We start from the raw sequence: 25,566 nt of genomic DNA on the forward strand, positions 1-25,566 counted from the left end.
CTTTTTTTTCCTTTTTTTTAAAGAAAAAAATCACCCAAGCCAACAAATGAAACTGGTAACTTAAAGAAATAATAATACTGATATCAATGCAGCACTAGCAACACAACAATTGCCTCTAAATGCAGGGTGTGGTGGAGGATCCAGCTGGTTGAAGAGGGTCCCAGCGCGGTGGCACAGTGGCAGGGAGTTGACAGATGGGGAGGAAGGTGTCGAAGGAGGAGCAGCAGTAGCAGCAGTGGCAACTGTGCCTGGTGATGGGAGAGACAGTCCTTGGCAGAGTCTTGTCCCTCTTCTTTGCTACCAGAAGTTGCCTTTTCCCTAAGTTTTAATGTTTTGTTTGTATGTGTTTTTTTTCATTGAACCCCCCTCTCCCTCCTATGTTTACTCCTTTCCCCTTCCAGCAGGTCAAAAAGCAAAATGTTACAGTATAAAAAAAAACCAATTAGTTTGTGTGTGTGTATATATATGTATGTATGTATGTATATTTATACATAAATATACACACATATATACATGTATATATAAAAAAAGGGGGCAAAAGAAAAGGAAAAGGTGGTGGGGAGAAAAAAAAAAAAAAAAAAAAAAAAGAATAAGAAAATCCCGTGATGAAGCTCCCCAATATTGTCTTGGTTCAACGCTTAGTTTTGAGTTGCTCCTGGCTGGTTTCTGATGAGAACGCGCTCTGGATTCATGGAACACTGCGCTCCCGCTACACCCGTCTCCTTCCCCACACCCTCCCTCTCCGGGCTGCGTTCACCTGCGCGGACAGAAGTTGCCATGGGTAAATAATTCACTCCAACAATCTGCAACCTCCTCTGAGCCCAGACTCTGCAATCCCACAACTGAGCAGATCTCTCTTGTGGAGCACCAAAAAAGAAAAAGAGAGGGGGAAAAAAAAAACAGGCGTGCATTGGGGAGGTGTTTGGGGAGAAGTGGGGGAGAAGCCCACTTCCTGAAAGGAGAGGGGAGGCTGGGAACCTCAAACAGGACTGGTCCTTGGACAGTCTACATCGGTTGCCTTCCGTCAACAAGTGTCCGCAGAGCACAGAAGGTGAAGCCGTGGCTGACATGTTAACTTTTCGGGATAATTCCTGGTAGCAGAGCGGAAACAAGTGGTGTCGTCAGAAACACAGAGAGAGCATGAACAGAACAAGAAACAAAACAAAAGAAAACAACCAAAAAGAAAAATCAAAACAAACGAAAAAAAAAAACAAAACCAAAAAAACCACCAAAAAATCAGGAAGGAGAAAAAAGCAAAACATTCAAAAAAAGGGAGGAAAAAAAAAAACAATCAAAAAAAACCACAACCCAAGATCTGGTGAACTGGGTTTGTCATCTGTGCTACCTTTTCTTTTCTTTCTTTTCATTCTTTCATTCGTTTTTGTGTTTGTTTCTGAGATATATATTATATATCATATATAAATATATATATGTATATATATACAGTCATTCCTTCATACAAAATTTGTCTATAGACAGTTTTGTACTGTTGTGGCAAGGTATATACATCCTTCTAGTTTAGAGGCTATCTTGCTAAGGAATATTCTTTCTTGCTTTCTTGCTTTTTTTCTTTTTGTTTTGTTTTGGTTTTTTTTTGTTTTGTTTTGTTTGTTTGTTTTTGTTTGTTTGTTTTGTCTTTTTTCTCTAAGTTATTTAATTTTTATGTGTTTATTTAAGGTTGGTCTTGTAGGCCGACTGATGAGACCATCTTTGCCTTGTCTTTGCCAGCAGGGTACTTATTGTCTCCTCTAGACCCATAGTCATTAGAACCGGAATCGCTCCGCTTGCTGTTTGCGCTATGCTTGGTTGGCGTGCCGGGGGGATGGCTCACCTGCCCGTTCTTCTCGTCTGAAAAAAGTTGTTTAATTACGTCAAAGAAGTTACTCAATGGGCTGCCTGGGTACACAAAACAGAGGAGACAAAAAAAGAAAGAAAGAAAGAAAGAAGGAAAAAAAAAAAAAACAAGAGGGAAAGAGAGAAAAAGAGGAGAGAAAGAGAGAGAACAAACAAACAAATGAACAATGGGGTTTTTAACGAGAAGAACACGATGAGGAGATCCAGAGCCACGTGCGTGGGGGTGTGTGGGGGATGAAGACGATGAGCAGGAAGAGGAAGAGTGTTTAGGATGGGATACCTACAGAAATAAAGAACCTGGGAGCATAAAGCACCTTGGGGGAAGGTCCTAGTTTTTTCCTGAGCGGGGAAGCATTGCTGTCTCACCTGGCAGAAGGACACAGTATCATGTGACTGAAATAGGTCAGTCCATTACTAAGATTCACTTGGCCACTCCACATGGAAATGTCAGTGACTGTAATGCTGGACACAGGCAAATCCCATCCTATTCCTGCTGTTACAAACACAGAGTATTTCCATGTGGCTGACCACTGATGCTTTACTTTGCAGCCTTGCAAAGCTCTCTGTCTACACCAGGCATTAGGCTTTCCTTGCTTGCATTTTATTTTCTTCTGAGTTTCTCCTTGCCACCCTGTCACGACTAAGCCTGAAGCGCCATGACTAAGTCCCGGGAAACAGCATTTGGAAAATGAGCTATGGCTGAGATGAGTATTGCCATCTGCATGTGTGGTCTGTGGTTTGCACTCACAGGCTTCTAAGCACCTTCAGACCCTTCCTAAACCGGTACCTGGAAATGAAGATGCTGAATGTGGAAGCAGGCTGTTATACATCTGCCTGTTTCTGGGACCTGGCAGGGTCAACACCTACTACCTCACTGTCCTGAATTTATGCTCTCTCCACAACACAGCCTCCATGGCACTGACATGCATTCCAGTGCAGTTAGGAGCCAGAGAGGGAGGTGGAGCTGTGTGCTACTGGAATCGACATCTCCTTCAGCCAGCCCCCAGATCAGGCTGCAGGGTTAACAAGGACTGGGCACTGGGCACATGAATACAGCCTTTCATGCCACATGGGCCTCCAGGCAGCATGGTTATATGCTCTTAATCTACCTCTGTGTTAGAGCGTCTGTGGAAGGTCATACCTGAGGAAAGGCTCTGGGGTGCTACTGAGAGAAATGGACCAGCTACTTCTGGAAAGGTAGCCTTTTTTAGGAATTTCTAGCCCCTTTTCATTTTCTTAGATTGGAAGATTAATCTTTATCAAGCATAGGAGGGGTCACACTAAACCCTTTGAACATGAATATTGAAGGTGTTTTTTATCTGATGTGCACCATGGAGGGGATCTGTTTATGATCCTCAAAACCCCATGATGGTTTTCTCAATATTGGGACTGTTGGCTCTACCATTCTATCAAATTCAAATAATTTCTATCTCCAGCTCCTGGAAGGGAACAGGCTCCTTGTATCTGCATTCCAATGTGCTGGAATGCTGTGAAGAGTGGAACCTCTCATCCCCAAGATGGGAACATTCTGTCAGGGGCAAAGGGCTTTTTCTTAGCAGAGACTGGTGGACACTGGTGGCTTGGTCATAATGTATTTCCCTTCACTTTAACTCCAAACATGAGCAACCCAGTAACTACAGCAGGCAAGTACTTTCTGTGCACAGCAATTCAACTGAAGAGCTTGTTGAGTACTTTCTTGTTCTCTAATGGAAAATACTAGACCGACATCATCATCTTACACAGAGAAAGAGGAAAGACATAGTTTTTGTGCTCTGCAAAACTGAATGTGTTACTCTTTTTTTTTCCTGCACTGTGTTAACCAGGTAGTGGCTGCTTTCCCCTGCTTGTTAACGAGCATTGAGAAAAATCAAATGGCAGGCAAATACAGTGAAGAATCTTATTAATCTAATTCATTCCTTGACTGCCTGTGCCTGCTGCTCTGTGGTTAATGTTCTGCTTGCCCTGGTTCTGTCACTCAGTTACACTAAAGCTAAAAGGCTGTGAGTTTCATTCACTCAACTGACTGAAACCTTAGTGATGGGCAGAAACAACCAACCAGGCAAAGCACATATCTCAATTTCCGAGCAAGAAGAGAAAGGCTTTCACTAAACTCAGTCACTTTGGGCTCAGGCCTCTCTGAGCTCGACCTGCTCCCTTCCACATGCATGCAAATCTTGGGAAAGGGAATATCTGTTCCACATCTATGACTTCTACATCAGAGATTTCACTAACTCTTCCTCAAACTTAGGTTTGTGGGCACATGCTTTGCAAAGACTCATTTCTATCTACTCAGACTAATTTCTACTTCTTTTAGGTGGATACCATTTTTCAATGAAAAGAGAAAAAAGAAAGCAAACACTCAGCCTTGAATGCAGGAATGTGGGCAGATCTGGTTCTCAGGTGGCTTTGGACCCCTCATCTTCATAAGCAAATGGAGTCAGCAGAGAGAATGAAAAAGAGCACTGAAAAAAATGCTGGAGAGGAAAAGACTGCTGGGTTGGGAGAAAAGAGTAGGGGAATATCTCTAGTTATTCAGCTGAGCAGTTTATTTAACAAGCTTAGAGGGAGAGATGCGGGCAGAGTAAGCAGGGCTCCGCAGGAATTGGGAAAGTTTTTTGTTTTCATATAGACAGGAACAGTGACAAAAGTACAACTTGCAAGAATGGAGCAATAAAACTCTTTAGAAATTATACATCTTGTGTTTGCTGAGTCCTGATACAGGACTTTTAGTCATCCTACTGAAATATGCAGCCCATGTTTCATCCACCCTTTCTCCTCCCCATGCCCTACCAGCTTTCAAGTGCCTGGAGATTTATTGCAGCAAAAGTATTTAAGAGTCTACTTTTCTTTGACTGTATCACTGCTGGATTCCTTACAATCAGCATTTTCAGTTAAAATTTTAATGGGAGGTAAGAAAATCCTTAGGGATGTTTAGAGAGCTACTGAAAACTAAAATAGGCCATTTCACTAACCATTTCCTTCCTTTGCCTTTTGGACTTGTAATTACATAGTAGGTCACAATGCCTTCCTGTCCTGGCAGTCAAGTAAAAACTGATGCTGGGCTGGTGTTCACATTGCTGTTTGGATAGATAAGGAGTCCTCACACTTTTACTCTGGAGGTACACAAGAATGGGTCAGCCATGCTGGAAGCATGAAAATGGTGCAGGGTGTTGCTCCTATTAGTTCTCAGTTCCCTTTGACGTTATAAATCCAGTAAATAAAGACTTGAAAATGCAGGCAACGATGGATTAGAATAGGTTTTTCAGCAATCTTCCATGCCTAGCATTCAGTGCAAGATATGTCACAGGCTCTTACACCTCTATGTCCATCAGAGGGCCTCAAAAAGGCTGCCTTTCTTATTTCAGAAAGTGAGATGACATCCCATTTCCTCTGGACAGGGATGAAGGTTTGGATCAGTGGTTCTTCAGAACATCCCTGGTGTTTCATGCACAGACTAAGGTCTTCTTTCCCCTTGAGTGCAAATGTTCATCAGCACAGAGCAAAGAAAGTGTAAAGGGTAGAAAGGGTGAGAAACCGAGAGAAGGATCAGAGGCAGGAGGGGAGGCTGATAGCATTAGGTTTATGTCTGTTAGGAGGAGATGGATATGTGCAGTTTTGAGTTAGACCAAGGAGCTGTTTGCTGCAAGACGGGGAAAGGGAATGGATTTGTAAACAAGCACTGAAGCTCATGAAAGGGTCATGTATTGAAGGGGTGCTGAGAGAAATATATTTATGGAGAAGGAACTGGTTTGGGGCACCTGCTGCAGCTCTGTCACAGCCAAACATCATGAAAGAAGTCAAAACTGTGAATGGATTTGAATACAACAAGGGCTAAAAGGAAGAAACAGGGCTAGAGATAGACACAAAAACATAGAAGGAAGCTGGGCAGGTGGTTTGCATCAACCCTCACAGTCCTCAGTATTTCATCTGCTGTTCTTACAAAGCCTGTCTGACAACTGACCCAGCCCCAGTGGTGTCTCCACTTTGAGAAGTCAAGTGAAAGCAGAGCAACCGAGAGGAAGAGAGGTAAGAGAGGAAGGAGAAAATAAGGGGAATCCCTCCAGGCACCACAAGTGACACCAGGAAAGGATGCACCTTGCAAAGACCTTGCTCTGACCTTTTAAAGACTCTCACAGCCCTCCACAGAACGCAACAGGAGGTGGTGAACAAACAGCTTCAGGACAAGCCTGGAGGCTTCAGTTACTGATTAAAATCTGCTGTTTTGTTTTTTTAAGACAGTCAGATAAGGACTTGGCCCTCTTTTCATTGAAGCAAATAGCAACATTCCCATTGACTTCACAGAAGCAAACCCTGAGGCACTTTCTTCTGTGATACCATCTCTCTGAAGTCTATGTACTGTTAATGCACTAATCCTTGTGCTGCTGAACACAAAAGTTGCACAAAACAAATAGGCCATCTGTGGGATTATCCTCTTACCTTTTCTTTCTGTATAGCCTGAGATTTATTTGGTTTCTGTATATATATATCCTGGGCATTGGGAGAAAGTGAATTGGAAAACATAGGTCCCCAATGGATGAGACATCTTTTCTCAACCTGACCTCTTACTTCCTTCCCCTGTTGCTTTCACATCCTTCCTGATTGTCTTTTGCCTTCCTCTGCTACTGAGGTTTTCTTCCTATACTCATTCCTTTTAGTCCTTGTCTTTTTCATCCCTAGGTTGCTCTGTTTTGATAGTAGCTGTAGTTTCAGTGAACCATGTAACCAGAATCCAACTTCTTTCATGCAAAGCATTAACACATTCCTCAGTGGGTGATAATCCATTTCCTTTCAAATCCATTTTGCTACTTTCATAGAGTTCCAGCCCTCTTTGTTAAGACAAGGCATTTTTTTTGGTCTGTTTGCTTGGTTTCTGTTGGCAGAGTCCCTTCTGCCTTCAGAAACAAATGACTTAAAATACAGAATTCACTCCAAGAGAATATGCAGATATGCAGTGAAAGGAATGACAGAAAGATAAAGTGGCCCATTCCTCTTTAGTTGTAGTACCACGTCAGAGTGTCCCTCCAGACTGAAGAGGCCTCAGCCTAGGCACTGTACAAATCTAAATCAGACAGATGCCTCACCCAGCTCACTACCTACTGACAGAAAGTCCAGGGAACAACTCCAGTTTCTTGGCAGGAAACCTGAACTGCAGCTGGGAAAGGTGACTTACTTTCCAGAGTCCTTAGACTCTGCCAGTAAAAATGCCAACTGAAAACAGCATCTGCAGGAACAAACTGCAGAACTACTGCAGAACTGAGGAACTACTTAAGTTATCACACAGCATTGGCACAGGTATCCATGCCACCAGCAGGTGGGAACTTCCAATTGCTACTCATCTGGGCAGACCTGAACAACCAACCTGACATTTAAATGCTCTATAACCCATTCTTGCTCTTACTCTCTTAAAACATGCCATCTCTTCTGCAGGAGGGTGGCCCAGTATTTGTATCTAGCATCCAGATGGCAATTCTCTATCTTGCACATTTTTTCTCTCACTCTCATAAACACACAGAGAAGCTGAGATCAGGTTAAGCCTCTCCACACAGCATTACTGAGACAGGTAGCTCTGGAATCATGAGTTAGGGAATGGTGAACACAGGCAGCAAAGCCCCAAAGGGACGAGGCCCATTTCCCTGCTGCTGTCTCCTGCAAAGCTAAGGCATGAGTAAGGAATCAGAAATCAAATGTGTCTGTTACTGATGAAAAGCTCTGGCCAATCCAGCGCCACCACGTAACATTCAAAAAAGCAGACATGATGATGGAGAGGAGGGGATCATACATTCATTTGGACAGCTGGTGGCACTGAAAGAGCAGGCAAGGATAGTGGTGGGATGAAGAGATGCCAGATTCTGTTCTGAAGTCATGCTCTTCTGGCAAACTGGCTGGTAAAGGTCTAAGCCCACAATTTTTTTGTATCTGCCTGTTCTTTTATGTAGATCTGCTCACACAAGTGTGTGCTGAGAGGGGAAACTGATGACTCACACCTGTAAAGCCACAGCAAATGACAGTATTGTTGCTGTATATTCTCTTAGAGATTTATGCAGCTTTATTCCTAATTTTTTTTCCTGTATAAATGTCAGAAATGTACTGGTACTTAATAATACAATTTTGATCCTTCCTGCCAGGCGGATGTTCACATATTATGATATGGGTTTCAAGTTCTTTGACCTGTTCTTAAGGAGATAGATGACCTGTGCATGCTGGTGAAATGTTGCTTCCTCATTTCCACTGAATAAATCACTTCAAAATATGATTTAATCTTCTAGGAAGGCCATCTCAAACTTAGCTTAGTACAGCAAGAAAGTATTTCCAGTAGCTTCCTGGAACATTTGCTATCATAAATAAAACACTGTGATCTTAATTAAGAGTGAGATATCTGTGTTTTCTATATTAGGTATGAACACAGAGAAAGAGGAAAAGATCTTGTACTGCATAGTAAAAATCTAACCATAGCTGTCAAAATAGGACCTGACAATAATCAAATAGTTCAATACATCTGGATTAACTTTTAGTGCCAAGTTGCCTTTTTTTGTGGCTACCTTCTTCTACAGTGCAAAAATGTGAGGCATGAATTGGAAAAGAAATGTCTCCCCAACACAACACTAGACTGAAGACATACAATTACAGTAAGCAGGGAGTCAGCCATTCCTTTGAACAGCAAAGGATACTGGCACAAGGGGCACGGATAACTGGTAAACCTGGCTTGAACTCTTTAGAACCACTGACTTCTCTTACTTGTTGTGACCGACCCATTTTGAATGTGATCTCTCAGGTGGGTCTGCTTCCTTTTGTCTCTCAGCTGGGTCACAGTTTGAACTGGAGAGTCAGCCATGCTCAGAAAAACCAGGAGCCAGCACATTTTTCAGGAATGTTAATAAAACCCCATTGTTCTGACCACCTCATGGTGTGGCAGTGCTGACAAGAGCCTTTCAGCTGGGAGGGCAGTCTGTGTTTTTTTCTGCAGGTTTTGGCACCAATGTTTCTGCCAACAGTTGCAACTTTTTGGCTGCAAATCACCAACCTCCTCTACCATCAAACAGCTACTTTCAGAAGCAGGATTACTCTAATTAATGCCAATATGGGTCAGGATCACTTCCAAGAACACCAAGTCCAGGTATTTGCTGCTGTTACTAAAACAAAAAACAGACTCTAAGTGAGCACTCACAAAGGTACAGGCTGCAATTGCAACCCAAATGTGATGTCACCAGTTTGAAACTTCAAAATGTTCCCTAACTTCTCAAGTGGACTGGAATGCTACTGGCATGGGCCTGTGTCTGTATGAATCAAACTGTGATTGCTGGGAGCTACAAAGAGAAGCCTTCACTGCAGTGCGGTTCTCTGTGTGCAGAGGACCACTGGCCATGGCCAGCAAGATCAGATGGTGCTGAATAGGAAAAATATCAAGTCCTAAACACTGGAAGCAAAAGATCTGAGAGAGATACATTGGTGAGATATGAAATGCAAGTGGATTTGCTGTGCTTCTGCTTTGATCAGATCATTTTGGTGATAGCCACTGGCACCCACAAGGAACCAAAAGCTTTTTGTTTAACTCTGGTGCCAGGAATCCAGGCTTTCAATTGTAAGCAGCAATACAAGATAAATGTTTAAAGCAAACACAAGGCCTTCTTTCCAGCCTGCACAGGATTACAGCCCAAGATTTTGCAGGAATGTATGGTTATGCAGTGCCTAACATGACAGCATGATCTGACTGGAGCTGCATTAGTTATCCATATTAACCTTCTCCTCCTATCATCACCCTCTTTCCATGGAAATGCCATGGAAATGATGTAGCCAAAAACCTTATTGAAATAATCTTGCCTTACTTAGAAGTAAAATTCATCCTCAGATAGTGGCAGTGTGAAGACTGGGAAGTTTACAGTCTTCCTGGGTTAATCTCAGAAGGTGAGGTGGAGGATAAGGCAGGCTTTTCAGAGCTTCCTGTCAGCAGCCAGCACCTTGGCAAAACATACTTACCAAGGACTCAAAACAACTGGGAATGACTGGGAAAGGCAGCTATCGAAAGCTATATACCAGCCCTACCATGAAACCAATCACCCAAAGAAATTCTCAGCCCACTACATGGAAGACCTGAAGTCACTAAAGTTTGTGAAGAAGGACTCTTTCCTGACCAAGGAACACTGAAATGGCACCATGGGCTTGCTTCTGTGCAGTGTGTATCAATGGCTCCAGATCCAATGTGTTAAATATACAATGAATGATACCTGCTTTCTAATTCCCAGCTTTGTGCTTGAAGCTGGAGGGTTTTTCAGTTTATGTATTATCTTGATTTTTATTTTTAATATAAAGGCTTTGCAGAACCTATTAGAACCTTAATTATACAACCTATTCTTCAGTGGGATAGACATAAATACCAGATTAAATGGTAATAAACAGTTCTCTCAATCCTGCTTCAAAAGAAACAGAATCCAGCTTGTCCTTTTACAGCTGTGCTGATTTTATAAGGCTTAACGGCAGCACATAAAGTGGTAAAGCTTATTTGTCACTAAACTGATTTGGCTGAGAATACACACAGGAATAGATCAGCTAAATTATCACTCCTGTAGATGTTTTTCAGGTTACAGCTACATTTTATATGTAAATATTTTAATTTTTACAAGGTAAATTTGATCTTATGAACAGACTTCACGGAAACCAATTTAGTTTTTCTGACAACAGCAATGCCCATTCGCCTGCTGAGATGGGTGGAAACATAAAATAAAATATTTCACCCCAGCATGCATTTCAATTTATTATGAGCAAAATTCTTTTCTTCTATTGTGAATACTACAAGTTGGCAGCAGTTTTCTAGTTTGTACAGGTAGGATTGATACAGCAGCAGTTGTGTCATTTGAATACTGGCAGCTCCTATGACAAGCTTCAGCTGTTCAACATTAACTTGTTTCTCAGTGCCAGTGGCTGTATGCAAAACTGCTTCTCAGACTGATGACCACTGCTAGATGAAGAGAACATTTAAAGGACTAAACAAATTTGCTTTGCTGTTAATTACAACATTCAGTGGTTTATAGTGGGTGAAAACAAGTTCCTCATTCCCACGAGAGCTTTCACGTGGCTGAGCCAGGCATAAGGAACCTGATTAGCTCTTCCTGCTACAGTGTTAACTCTTTTTGCAAGAATGATCTCCTGTGCTCACTGTCAAAATATGGAATGACAACGAGGTCAGAACCCCCAGAGAATACCATTTTTCATACACTGTTTATTATTGCTAGATGAACATTGTGTCAACATCTTGAGGGTTTCTCATCTTCAGAACCAGAGAATGGTTTGCCAAAAATAGGCTAAATGCTCACATCATTCCCCTTCACTCCCCTGTCTAAACCATGGGTGAGCTCCAGCAGAAGAAATAGCTCTCCACTCAAAAAGGAGAGCTAAATTCCACATACACAAGGGTGGAATTCAGCATGGTGCAGTCACCATTGCTTACACAGTTTGTGAGCTCACCAATAGGAATGTGATTTAAAGCAAGCAGCTCCATTTAACCCCTATAGGCCATCCTGTCTTTTCTCTCTCTCTATCTTCTGTCTGCGGTGCAGTTGCCACAAAACAGTCTCCCTACTGGCCTTCACCTTTTTGTCCTCTTTGTCCCTTGTTGGATTGCTGCTGGCACAGTGACAGCTGGAGGGCCTGCATGAACTGTGACTGAGCAGTGATGCTCTCTGTCTGGAGAATGCAGGGTACTGGCTGGTTATCTCTATAGTTCAAATAATTTGGAAGCAATCAGCAGGATCAGCATTTCAGTATTTTTGTGTTATGTGAATGCCAGATTCCAGGCAAGAAACAAAGTCATGAGGAAGAAGAGGGATTTGCTGTCTGATGCCTTCAAGAAGGTCTGAAATGAGTCTTCAAGAGACCAGAAAAGTCACCTAAGAAATCAAATTAGCTCCTTTCAGAGCAAAGGAAAAACTCCCACCAATAAAGCTTCAACTTAAGGGGAAGAGACTGCCTGAAACACAAGAAACAGACCAAGTTCTGCCTCAGTCACACATGCATAAACCAAGATTATCTCCACCACGACAACTTCCCTTTATGGTTACATAAACCATAGAGAACAACTAGAACAACTCCAGAACAACTTTCTTCAGATAACAAAGACAGTGTGGCAGCTGCAGGTCCAGCTGGAGAGCAGCACCAGCTCAGTGAACACTTCCCTAACATCTTGTCTTCCCTTTCACAGAGATACCTGAACTCAACCTAGATACCAGGATGGAAATCTAAGAGACCAGAGTTCTCTCACGCAAAATCTTTCCTTACAAGACATGAATAATAAGACAAAATCAATTTTCTTAGTATTTGGGTACTTCCACTGTTGTATTTGGAGCAGTGAGTAGAGGCACAAGTAATGAAAGAAAGAATACAGTCCATGTGTGCAGGAAGGGGAGGGAAGGCTAGGGACGAGTTAACCAAAATTCATGGAAGCCCAAGCAAGCTGAGCTGAAAGTTTTGCGGGAAACTTCTTTTCCTATTCCTAGCAAAATTCCAAATCTTCAGTAGGTTCACTACTCCTTCAGCTAGAGACACAACATCCTTCCCCAAGTCCAGAGTGGAACTGTGACAGTTTACACTAGCCAAGTGCCTGACATAATATGCAGTGTGTCTTATGGAAAATTTCAAAGGGTCATACCCCAAGGACATCTGGGGAAGAAGAGGGTGGATGCAAAATGGAGTTATATAACACAGCATTCCTGTCTCAACAAATAGCAGGAAACCAAGGGAGACAGCAGCTAGCAGGGCAGCATTCAGCTTCACTGCAGAAAAGGGACTGAAGAATCATGAATCAGCAAGTAAAGAAAAGAGTAAAAAAAAAATCAGGAAACAGGCCTGGGTTACAGTGAGAGAGGGTATCTCAAGTGTAACACCACACATTCGTGCTATGAAGGGGAAAGCTGTGGTGGAGCCTGTGCATCTGTGCATGGATGGGGAGGAACAGAAAAAGGGATATGCTTGTGTCCTCCAGGTGAGTGAAAGACATAGTGGGTTGTTACAGGGTGGGGAGTCTCGAAAAGAGCGTGGGGGAGCAGGGATAGGGGAGGGGTACAACAGGACAGGACGGCGCATCATTATGTTGCTCAGCAGGGGCTGGGGAAGGTGAAAAGGCAGAAGGGAAGGAAGTTCTTACCACATTTGGAAAGTCTGCCAGTCATCAACTCCATACAGTTAGTGGTGTCTGGATCATAGAAGGGAAAGAGGAGGGAGGGAGGGAAAAACATAAAAAAAGGTTTCCATACCTCTGTGCATAAAGTAGTAACTTAGCACATTATTACCTGAAGCAGGAAACATACACATCTTGGTGTTTACACAACCCAGACCAAATTCTGCCACCCACTCTATGCCAGTGCAAACCTGGCCCTGTGACTGAGAGTGGAGCTGCTTCAGTACTGCTGCCTCCACTCGCCCCTTTATCGTAGCTAGAGGTATTTATGAGATGTGGGAAATACTCTGCCACCACATCAGCAAACTATAAGCTTTGAATACAGTGTTTCACCTGGCCATCTTTGCAAACTAGCCTGCAACATCCAGGAAATTTTCAGCCAGCTCATATATCTACATCAAAAACCAGGAGAGAGGGAAGAAATTTAGCCCTGTGCTACTGGACATGGACTTGTACAGCTCAAACTCATCTTTTAAACCCCAAAGGATAATGTCAAAGTTTCAATCTAGCTCTCTCATTCAAGTGTAATCTCTTACTGCTCTTGCTTTCAAGGTCAGTATTCACAGCCAATAGAAGCACTTCTGGAAAGGGTGGCAGAATCTGGCCCTAAGACATTACTGTCCACTTTGTGTATAGCTCCCATTGCCACAGACTCTGGGTGCTTCTCACTCAGGTGCAACAAGCAGAAGGAGCTCCACATGTCAGCTTTAAAACAGAAAGGCCCAGCCCAGCTGGATGCCTCCATGTGGAACCTGCTGGCAAGCCAGATCTGCTGCTGTCAGCCAGGATTCCCTTGCATTTGAGATCTAAATCACTGTGTTCCTGGGCAGTGTGGAGTACTCACTGCTGAGCAGGTGGCTACCAGTTAAAATACTCAGAGCAGTCTCAGATCTCCTCTTGCCTGGGCTCTTGATGAACACTTGGGTATTCAAGAAATAGGCTTCTTGGAAATATGGACACATATGCTGAAAATCCCTAATTGCCAGGAAGCTCTAACTACTCCCTATCTGCTATAAAGTCTGCAGGACAGAGGGGAAGATAATTTCTCAGCATCCCACCCTTTAAATATTGAGAAAAATAATTTCATAAGAGGAGGGAAGGGGTGCTGGATATGCTGGGGTGAACTGAACTCATGCTAGAAGAGCATGGATATGCATCTCTTCTGATGCAGCTAGGCTTGTGCTGCATAGATCATCTGGAAAAGCATGGAGTAGAGAGGGCAGCTGCTTGGTCCAGTGACACTGGTCAAAGCACCTAAGCAGTGGTTACATGCTCTCCATCCCTGAGGCTATAGGTGGGCTGGCAGAGGTCAGTGGGAGATGATACTCATGGAAGTTCTCTCAGAAAGGCACAAGATTGAGAGAAGAGGGAAGAAGGATGGATGTGAAAGAGAGAACATTCAAGACCTAGAACAAAAGAAGTGCCAGAGAGGCCAGGAGTTTACCTGCCTTTGAAGTTCTTTGCCTGGTCTGGCAGGCAAAGAATTTCATATACAATACAATTTCAATACATTTTTCCCTGAAGATGCCTAGCAGGTTTGAGAAGTGCCTACAGTTGCTGATGGAGTCAATGACTAGAAGTCACACTCATGGGTCTGTATCTTTTTTTCCTTCACTAATTTGGAGAATTTTGTTGTCTTGTGCCTTTCAGGGGTTCCTGTCCAGCCCCTTCAGAGTCACCTACCCTTTGTTGTAATGCAGATCTATAGTGGAAGACCTCAGAGCAGAACTTAGCTTTGAAAGAACATGTAAGAGCAAAGAAAATCTCAAATATGACCAGAAGACTGTTTCTGACTCCCACCTTCCACACTTGGAATTTTCCCCTCAAGCGTATACAGACTAACTGGCCACACAGTAACCAGAAATATGGAAACAAATAAGTAGTATTTGGATAATGTCACAGCAGGTCAACTGCGGCTGGTTACTAAGATCCTCCTGAAATTGGTATTTCTGTTTCATTCTTCATTTTAACAAATTATAAACTAATTGTGTCTCCTTAAGTTAATACTACTTTTTCCCCTAAGTCATTTGCAGTCAGCACATGACTGCAGTCTCTTTAGTACTTAAAGCCAGTTGTTACACAGGTCTACATACATTTTACATTTTCTCATCACCCACGCATTTGTTGTGTGATTAGAATACAAGCTGACAGACCTACATGCAAAAAAAGGATTGTAACAGAATCTTTTTGATAGCAGAGTATCTTGGTCTCTAGACCCCATTTGGCTCCCAAAAAAGTAAATTTGCACATTATAGAATTAGTTTTGAGGGATAAGGAAAATTTTCTGAAATATGAGACCATGGGAAAAAAAATCAAACTAACACTAATAAAACCTCTAATTTGTCTTTCTTAAAACTTTTATGCACAACTATGCTTTGAATTCTCTGTATTGTCAGGGCTAGTCTCAAGAACTGCACAGGAATTAATTTTTATTTGTAGTGTCTTTCCAACACCTGATCAGATTGTTTTTCCCCCAATTCCTAAGGCGGAGACAGAGCTCATACTGCATCACTTGAAAGACACAGTGTTAATGTATCTTCAGCTTCTCTTTTAGAATAATTACCTTAATACTTCTTTAATTTCCATCATATTGTAACATCTGCTTTAGTAAATACTCTATGTGATAAAATCTTCCATACTTTTAAAGCAGAAATTTTATTCTAATTAGAAGACTTAAGATGTAGCTTCTACCCATGGATAGTAATCCATAATACAGTGACTGTGGGATCCAGGTGTTACAAGAAGTGAATAAACCCAGGGTCCAAAGGCTTTTAACTGTCTGAGAAGCACTGATGGGTCATGTAATTGCATTTTTAATCTGTTCTGTTTATTTTTTAAATTAAAACATAGTGGCAGTGTCAGCTCTCAATCCTTCTGATGATAAGGCAATTCCTTATTTTTGAGGAATTGCTGGAAGTCAGTCACACTTTGGATTTGACCAAGACTCTCTCATAAATGACACCCAGTTCAGCTCATTAACAGACAGCAAGTGCTTTGGTTAAAATAAGACCTCCCTTCAAAAGTCCAAACAAGCTCTGAATCCACTAAAAACAACAAGTGCTCTGTTGATTTTTCTTTTCCAATTTTCTTTATTCTTTAATTTCTATTCTACATAAATTTCACATGGAAGCTGCCTGATTTGTGATGCTTCTGGTATCTCTGAGACCTGTCCCAGCCCAGGAAATCTCACCCAAACAGCTGCTCCTCTGAGATCTCCAAATCCAGGGCTGGATCCCAGAAAGCACTGAGCAGCTCCTGCCAGATGCTCAGTCTCCAGTAAACACTGAGGAAGATGATGTCAAGGGAGCCACCAGCTCCTCTGGTCCAAGGCAGTTATGCAGATTGAAATTCTCCAGTGTTTTTGTGCTTATTTGAAATTCTCTGTTTTTCCTATCAAAACTCTGGAGAGCTTGGACTTTTTTCTACATGCTTTATTTCTGGACTACCCATAACTGTTTCAGTTAATTTTAATGAAGGCTGTTCAGTAATAATACTAAAGCTGTTTGGCAAGAGCACAGTGCTCTGCAAATCCAACCAGGCATTGCAGGGCACTTTTTGTAGGTGGAACTATGATAGCAATATGAAGTAATTACCCTAGACACTACAAGAGTGTAAGACATAAACAGTCACAGAAGATTGCAGGAAAAAAGAGAAACTTGGGATCTGAATGAACCCCAGATAAACTGACCTGCAATCCAATTCCAAACTGGCATTTGCTGAGTCCTTTTTTTTTTTTGAGTCTGCAGCTGGAAGTTTACCCTGCAAAGCATTTCATTTGCTACTTACTCTGTCTTCCATCTTGATAGAATCGTTCACACATTTGGAACCTGTAGGGTTGTTTTTGTTTTTTTTTCTTTTTTTTTTTCTTCTTGTTGTTGGGGTGATTTTTTTTTGTTTTGTTTTGGTGGTTTTTTTTTTTTTTTTTTTTTTTGGTAGCAATTTGCCAGCCCACAGCTCTTGTGAGCCATAAAATACCTGGAATTCACAGATCAGTGCTCTAGCAAGAACTTGCACTGCCCTGTTTTGAAGCTGGATATGGTCTCTAAACACTTGTTTATGCTGATGAAAGGCACTTCCAGCAGTAACAGTGAGATGCTCTAAACTTGGAGATGTCAATAGTTACAATCCAATATGAAGCCAATAAATGTAATAAGGAAACAGAAAACCTTTTACAAAGAAATTATAAAGGTTATTTCAGTATTGCTGATGGCCCAGAACATGGGAAAATGGGAAAAAATTCCAATATGCAGCATCCCACACTTAAAACCAAAGCTCAGTGAAGCAAGAAAATATTAGGGAAATAAAAATTGCTGCCCTGTGAATGATCACAGATGGCTTTTGCATGTCCCTATTTACCAGCTGCTACTATTACTCTTTCCTGCAAACACATCAGAGAAAAACAGATCATGATTTAACGGAAAGAGTGCTGGGCTGAAACAAAGAACAAATCTGAGATACCATCCTCCAGGGAGAGAGATCTTTTTATCCCAGCAAAGGGCAGTCTGCCCAGGGATTACCTAAGTAAAGATTCTGAGTACAAGGGCCCTGGATGGGGTCCTTCATGGACAAGAGACAAAGATGACTGCTCTTACAGACAGTGAGACTCCCTCTTGATCCCAAAGGAGTCTTTTCATGGTCTCACTGAGCATAATGGCTTTTGTGATACCAGTAACAAGTACACATGGACAACTATTCTGGTTCAGATCAAAGGCCAAAACTATCTGAGAGTCAGACTTGTTGATCCTTGTGGGTCCCTTTCAGCTCAGAATATTCTGTGATCTGGTGCTCTGTCTCCCTCAGCAGTGCCACAGACACCAAGGAGTGAAAGCGCAGGCCAAGCATACAGAATACTTCTCCTACCACTGCCTCACTCACCACTGTCAGGTCAGAAATTTCCTGAACCTGCTGCAGTTTCTCTGTTTAGCAATCCCATAAAGATTACTCTGCAGGGAATTATCCAACCTCCCCATGAGTAAGAAGTACTCAGGAAGATGAGCATCTGTAAGCTCCTGACATTCAGACACTGTTTCAGTGAGTAGTTCCACCAGTTCTAGATTACATGAAAACATGTTTTCCAACGGCTTTTTCAGTACTTGGCTTCCACTATCTTATGCTGGCCTCTAGTTTCTTTCTTTAGGAAGAAAAAAACGAAGTCAATCGCTATCTACTTGTTCTATGCATGTCATGAGTCACAGACCTGCTATTGTCTCAGCAGTTATGGCACAGAGGTCCTGAAACATGAGTTTACAAAGCTGATATGTTGGACTAAATTTGCCCATCGAGACAGTGGATTTTAGAAGTGTTACATTAACTTTTGGAATGGATTTAGTTTATTTAAACTTTCTTTCAGGTAAGGAAGGGAATCTATTTTCCTGCTTCAGAGTATGCCAGAAGAAACACGCACAGCCAGTCTTAGAAAGGAAAAATGGAAGTGAATGAAGGGATATATGGAGGAAGGGATAATATAAGGTGCTCAAGTGTGACACAGAAACACATCTGCCTAAATCAGGTACATAACAGGCTCACACATACACACAGATGCATGGGCAACATGACATCTACAAACACTGTTGTCAGCTGGAGGAATGAAAAAGGAGGAAAATGCATTCTGAAACCCAGGCAGGCCAGCTCAGGGGGCTGAGATGCTGCACAGCAGATCAGAGGGGCAGCAGAGAGAATGACTCTCACTGCCATATGTTCACTAGGCCTTGCTGTTCTGCTTTATACTGAATTCATTAAATCTTCCTCTTCTGCAGGTCTCCCTTTACACACATATACCTTACACATCCCACCTGTAACAGCATCAGAACTGTAAGGCAGGAGAGTCAAGGACACATAGGATGTATCTGTGCACAAGGAGCTAGGAAAAGCTCCAGTGCTGAAGCAGTGTTGCTGGTCAGGGGGCAGTACCATGCTCAGAGCCATGGAGGAAGAGAGTCTAAGCATAGGTGAGCTCAATCTGTTGCAGCAGTAGACTGCCTACAGAGTGTCCCCAAACCATGAACCTGAACAAGGCCCAACCACCACAATCCCTATGCTATGTTCAGAACTGGCAATATGGGAGGAGAAGAGAAACAGAGAAGACTTTGCTTTGTTTCTAGTGAGAAATGCTGATTAATTCCATGACAATTTCTAGGAAGATTTTGCACACATTTCCAACCAGACACCCAGCTAAGCAAGGTGCTGAATGTGAACTCTTCTGTTCTTTATCCCTTTATTCCCCTTACTCTCACTGGCTGAGAATGTGAACTACTAGGCCACATTACTTTGATGCAAAAGTTGTCTCTTTTTTGGTAACAATCCCTTTATTTCCCTTCCCTTCCTTTTCTCTCTTTCTTGTATGCTGCTCCAACCTAAAATTTTCAGGTTGACTTTTCTCATTTTCAAGAGACTTGCGTATTCCTGATCAGGTCTGGTAGTGCGATACGGAACAGTTTGGCAACCTGTCTTGTGAGCTGCCTTGCCTGGGTAAGTCCCCAACCAAGGGAATTCTCATTTTTAAATTTCAAGAGACCATTAATTTTGGTTTTGCTCCATGTGAAGTTATCTGTTCCACTCTGGCATTAGAGGTCAGGCTGGGTTTTCCCTGCTAGAACAGTATGCTCTGATGTAGCTTCAGGCAGTAGAAATAATAGGATTTTTCCATTCCAGAGCCACAGCAAAACTGTAAGTTAGATACATTTCCCATAGCAGAGTATGCCCATAACATTTCCCTGAGTCTTGATCAGATGAATGGTTTTTATTCCTGCTATAATATGGCTTTCTTAGGGAGATATCCTGCTTCACATGCAAGTGTGCAAGAGGGTTCAATTTTTTTCTATAGAGCCTCAGTAGCTAGCATGTATTAGGGTGAAGAAGTTAAGAGGGATCAAGTTATTTACTTCATAAACCATTTTTTCCTCACAGGAAAGTAAGGGTACACTTCATTCCTGAAGAAACAAGGAATGCTTGAATACTGTCCATGCATTAGGAGTAATACAAAGTACAATTAAAAGATGCTTTCCTATCTCAATCCCCTCACTCCCACTTAGCCCCAGCATCTCCCAAGAGGAAGGGCTGGCAGAAAATTCTAGCTGCTTCTTGAGTTTGATTTGATTTCAAAAGCCCAGACAGCAAAAACCTGAATCAATCACAGTTATAGTGTCCTCTTTTTCCCTGCTTCTGAACAGAATAACCCATGTGCTGGGCACCATTGTATTCCAGCATGCAGAAGGGTCAGGCAGTGGTGGAGGCCAAAAGCAAAGTGGACACTGAACTGAGCATATTTCTCTGTCAGGTACTATGCATACACACTTCTATGTGCAGTTATTTTATCTTTAGATGCTAAAGCCACACTGTTAGACCTGAAGGATGTAACCCATATGCGCAACAAGCCAAGGACATCTGGGACTTAATTGTAGGATGCAATGCCAACTTAACTCCCTCACTTTTGTCTTGGCTTGTTCACACAAGGGCCAAGAACAGAATTTGGCTCTGAAGCATAATATTTATTTACTTCCTTTTCATCTTCCACTCCTTCTGCCTCACTGCCTTCTGCTGCAGCCTCTGCTCTTCACCTTGCTCCTATTTAGTCTCAGTATATGCACATTCTTTCTCCTTGTCCCTTCTTTTCCTTCCTTGACACATTCCCAATAGCTTAACTGCCTTATGTTTTCAGCTTTCACCTTCTTCTTTGTTCTGTCCTTTTAGAGGATAGAAGAGTTACCACTCTTCTCTCTGTGTGTACAACCACTGCAGCGTTCAGAGTAAACACCTGCTACATAATGATGGGATGAGGGCAGTTTCTGTATTATCAATGCAGGCTGCCTGCACATCCAGATTGATTTCATTGTACAGGGTCACACACATAAGGCTTTCCCTACCACTATGAGGAATTGAAATTTACTTTTCAAATAGATAAAATACAGCTTCTGCAGAACCTTAGTATATAATTTGTGCTACCACAGTATTGAGAATTGATTCACACTGCTGGAAACTGTTAGCCACCTTCTGACCATATGTTAATGGCTATGTTAACAGTAGCTCTGAAGTTTGTTCAGGGACCCACTGAAGTTGGAGGTTTTCTAAAGTATGCTCGAAGGGTTTGAAAATCAAGTACCCTCTAGAGCATGTTCCTACTCTGGGAGATTCTGGAGCTGGAGAAAATCTGGAAGATCTGTTGATGATGCAGCTTTTGATGGTGAAGTGGGCAAATGGCTCTTTGGGCTGGCATAGGGCAGAAGCTGTTCAACGGGGGAATGCGCTGGGAGCACTAGAGAGGGAATGAGAAACGGAGGAGTAGGGTGGGAGCAGGGAGTTAACTGCTCTGTCTGAATGGAGCCCGATTTTTGCTGTAATCAGAGGGATGGCCTCCCTCAGCCTCCTTCTATGAGAGGCATTTCACCTTCCTGTCCCTGCTGAAGGTGCTGGACAGTAGAAGACACTTACCTGATAATTGCTGCACTGAAGGCTGGTCATGTGTGCTTAACAACTGTGCCTGAATGGTTTCTACTACCCTCTTAAAGCGACGGCTTGGACCTGTGAGGAGAGAAGAGGCACAGGCAGCTGAGAGAGCAGTGGGAGCCAAGCCTACACACAAGGCTGCAGGGGAAGGATCACAAGCATCTTCCCCTTCAGTCTTGTCCCCAGAAGTGTCCTGACTGTCTGTCCTTCTGCCAAAGGGACTACGGTGTGCTGGACTCAACAGGAAAAGGAATGGTTTTGGGGCTCCTTTTGTAAAGACAGAAAAGGTGAGGGGGTCTGTTTCTTTGTTGCAACCCCTGTGTGGGGCACCTGGCCACCCAGAAGAAAAGGGTGAAGGCATATTTCTGTCAGAAGGAAGAAACTATGGCCTCACAGTGCCCAGCTGAGACTCTGGGACTTTTGAATGGAACAGGGAGCTAGTATGATGAGTTACACCAAAACTGGTGTGAAGAACAGCCATTTTAGCAGTAATCATGATGGTGCAAATTTCACCTCTTTGGGAATCTCCTTTCATCCCTGCATTTCCACCCATTTTTGTTCCTGATGTCCTCCTTGCCCCTGACTGAATTTTCCTGAGGTTAAGCCAGTTATATTTTTTCCTCTGGAAGAGCAATTTGCAGGCCTCTATTATCAGCAAGGACCAAGCCAGCTCTCACTCATTTTAGAGCTGTGCCATGGTTACCTGATAAGAGTGTGAAAGTGACAGAATAGATCCCGTTCTCCTTTTGTGCCTCTCCTCCTTCTGTGTATGTTATGTCCACCTGGAACTTCACTGGCTTCTGGAAGACAGCAGGACCTCCTGTGGACTTATATTCTGCACGGAAACTTGTCTGTGAGATGACACTGTGACTGAGACTTGGGATCTGAAAGAGGTTGGTAGAAGCAGATAGTAAAACCAGTGCTAAAGAGAAAAAAAAAATCCGCAAAATTCTGTTTATAACAACACACATTTCCAGAAAGAAAAACATTTGCTAGATTTGCTTCTGGTCTTGAATTTGTAATTTACAATGTTCTTGTGAAATCAGAAAGAGCATAGGTTGCTGAGCACCACAGAAGAATGCACTGCTGCTACCAGGACTGCCCTAAATTTAAGGGTCGAACATTGGTGAAATACCCAACACACTTAGGAATTTACACGTGTTGCTCAAATTCATACACTAAGCGTTTTTTTCTTACTCATTCACCAGTTTTGAGAAATGCCTTCTGCTGAGCAAAAAGTGGTATTAAGGGAGTGGGCAGAAAAGTCAGTGGGATATAAAACGGAATATAAAAAACACCTAAGTAGCCTGGTCTGATCCCACAGCTGATCCTGTTTTGAGCAGGAGACCTTCCTGAAGACCTTTCCAACTTCAGTTGCTTGGTGATTCTATGGTGTCAGATAGACATTGGGACACATAAAGTGTCTGGGATATCCACAGGGAAAGCATGCCTGTAAGTAACTCACCCAAACTTCTATCCACATAAAAAAGAACCCTGAGAAGTTCTGTGACATCATCCAACATCTGTATATTCAGAACCCCGGTGGAATTTTGTAGCTTTCTAATTTTCAAGCAGTTACCTTTCATACTTTCCTCCATAATTTAACAACATATTCTATTAATTGCTTCATAAAGGACCAGATTAGAAAAAAAAACCCAGATAAATTACTTGGAAATCTAGTCTCTAATAGCTAGGAGGAAAAATGAAGATGAGGTCTTCGAGAAGCTGACTTTAAGGGGTTAATTAGCAGGCTATGACAATGCATCTAAGTTTGGATGTTGCTGTAAGAGATGATCCACTGTTTTTGCACACAAATCCCTACATCATACCTAATGTATGCACATGGGGTAAGCACAGGATGATCAGTATAGACAGTAGAACACACTGCACCACAGTATAAACCCAAAAGCATAGCCAGATGCATGAAATTGCTGCAGTAACACGGCTACTTATAACCAACCTGGGATGGACACCAGTGTCTGATGCCCACTGCTGTACTGCACTTACTCCTTGTGTGCTTGTACAGTAACAAGGGCTATGGCTGATTTTCTGGAAGAAGTTCATTGTAGAACCACAAAGACTAAAATGGAGTTCAGTATTTTGTGGGGAAAAATCAATATAACAAACTATATATGAAATTAAGTTTCCTTCTCTTAATTCTATTGGAAAAAGTCTAATTATGTTGTTGACTACCTTGAATTGAAAAACCTCTTAAATTACCTTTGCTGTGCTGACTTTTTCATCACTGGTACCTCTAGATAATGAGAACAAGGACTTTCTATGGGAAAAAAAAAGACAATTTCCTTCTGCTTTCTTAGGCTGTACACAAACCACATCTGCAACAACTGAAACTCTGGACACTAGAAAAAAATTACCCTTCTTTCTGCCATACAGCACCGAAGTGGGATTTAAAGTAACAAATGCAGATATCAGACAGGCATTTTGTCTGACTGAAGTGGTGCAGGGCATACCCATCAAAGGAGACCTAATCTACCGCCCAGCCAGTGACTGTAAGGCTGATTTGACAAAGCTGCAAATCACTGCCTTGATACTGTGCCAGCAGTGTGCTCCATTGCCATGGCATTCCAAACTCTGCATCCTGGAGACCTTGCCAAGAAGGCTGAAATCTTTTCTCACCTTAGAGAGCATTATCTACAGTTAGTAATTCACACACAGTGCAGTGCAGGCCACATAAATCAAATCCACAGAGGATGGATGCTTTGGAAGGAGCAGAGCCCCTGCCCAGCAATATTTGGCACATGGAGTCCTGGAATGACCAGTGAGGGATGCCTCCAAGAGGCAGCTGGGGTGACTCACCGAGAGGAAAGCGTGGACTATATCAGCCTTAATGGAGCTTAGTGGTTTGTCCTTAATGACCACAAAAATCTGTTCTTCTTTCTCCAAGTTGATGAAGTTACCGAACCAGGATTTTTTGGCAAGCCTGATGTGATGAAAAGAAAAAGATGTTTAGAATATGAAACCCTGTCTGTTATTTTTTATATACCCCTAGCTAGAAAAAATATTAAAATACACACAAAAAAGTTTTGATGACACTCCAGATGTGATGTTATTACTACTAATAAGTAGGAAATAGTACCAGAATGACATTTCCCTTGGTGAAAACCGATGAAATGACAGACCACACAGCCTTAGTCTGGCAGCATGTGTCACCAACAGCGAAAAATCAGGAGCAATGGTAACTCTTCTGACTGAGCTAACATACCAACGAATACTGCATATATAATGTACATATAAATCAGGGGACACATTTCTGGTTTGCCTCCAGGGATCTCTCAATTTCTTGTGTTAACATGCAGATCCTGGCAACATAAAGATTTAAGCTCCTTCCCACCCAATTTCAACTCCTTTGGTGTTGACTTGGAAGATGCTTTTCTGAAGGTGTCCTGTACAATCACAAGACCTTGCTTTTTAAAGCAAACTGTAGATTTCAGTGGAGCTCCAATCTACCAGCGAGTGACAAAGACTGTCCTGTTCCTTAGTCCCATTCAGGGTGTCTATACAGTGTGCAAACTCTGGTCAGCTTACAAAGAAATGAATTTTCAGTATTAAGAAAGGAGAAAACAACACCAAGCAAGACACAGTTCAGGCTTTCCACTGGACAGCAGTCCAGCTCCTCAGTTTGTTCCAACATCAGATGGTGGTTTCATCATAAGATGAAATTGCTCTGTTTTTTCACAGTGATCATATCAGCAAACACTTGATTTTGCTTATTGTTTAACCATTTCAATGCACTCCATTAACATTAGCTTTTAGGTTAAACAGGCTAAAGGAAGAATGCAGGGACATGAATATTAATGAAAGACACTGTCCAGAACCTGAAAGTACTATCTCTGACAGGTGTGGTTTTGAGAGGAGAAAAGAGGCTGACAGCTGTGAGACAGCCGAAGACTTGCTGGACCAAACTAAACCCAGGGAAAATCATATTAATTGAGTCATATTCTAGCAGGGAAGAATTCAGCATAAAAATGTCAGAAATTAAAAGACCTGCCACCAAGTGACTGCTTTTTTTTCCCCCCTTTACAGCATACTTTATAACACCAAATTCAGTTTGCAGCATGGCAAGCAACAGCGTGGACATTCAC

At 42.3% G+C, this 25,566-nt stretch overlaps 1 protein-coding gene across 10 annotated transcripts in view; it reads right to left on the minus strand.

The window, feature by feature from the left end:
* Window positions 1–939: 939 nt before the first annotated feature.
* Window positions 940–25,566, minus strand: part of BRSK2 (BR serine/threonine kinase 2) — a 304,686-nt gene continuing 280,059 nt past the window's right edge. For 4 of the 10 annotated variants that reach the window (XM_066320948.1, XM_066320944.1, XM_066320946.1 and 1 more), the window contains 5 exons: window positions 24,281–24,404; window positions 22,167–22,347; window positions 21,449–21,538; window positions 12,989–13,036; window positions 999–1,896 (listed from right to left, as the gene is read on the minus strand). In XM_066320948.1, coding sequence (XP_066177045.1) covers window positions 1,673–1,896; window positions 12,989–13,036; window positions 21,449–21,538; window positions 22,167–22,347; window positions 24,281–24,404 — 667 coding nt within the window. In that variant the 3' untranslated portion in view covers window positions 999–1,672. Of the gene's footprint in view, window positions 1,897–12,988; window positions 13,037–21,448; window positions 21,539–22,166; window positions 22,348–24,280; window positions 24,405–25,566 lie in introns of all 10 variants that reach the window. The other 6 variants (XM_066320951.1, XM_066320945.1, XM_066320952.1 and 3 more) reach the window with 4 other exon arrangements.

This window comes from Sylvia atricapilla, chromosome 6 (genome assembly GCF_009819655.1).
Source record: "Sylvia atricapilla isolate bSylAtr1 chromosome 6, bSylAtr1.pri, whole genome shotgun sequence".
Lineage (NCBI taxonomy): Eukaryota > Metazoa > Chordata > Aves > Passeriformes > Sylviidae > Sylvia > Sylvia atricapilla.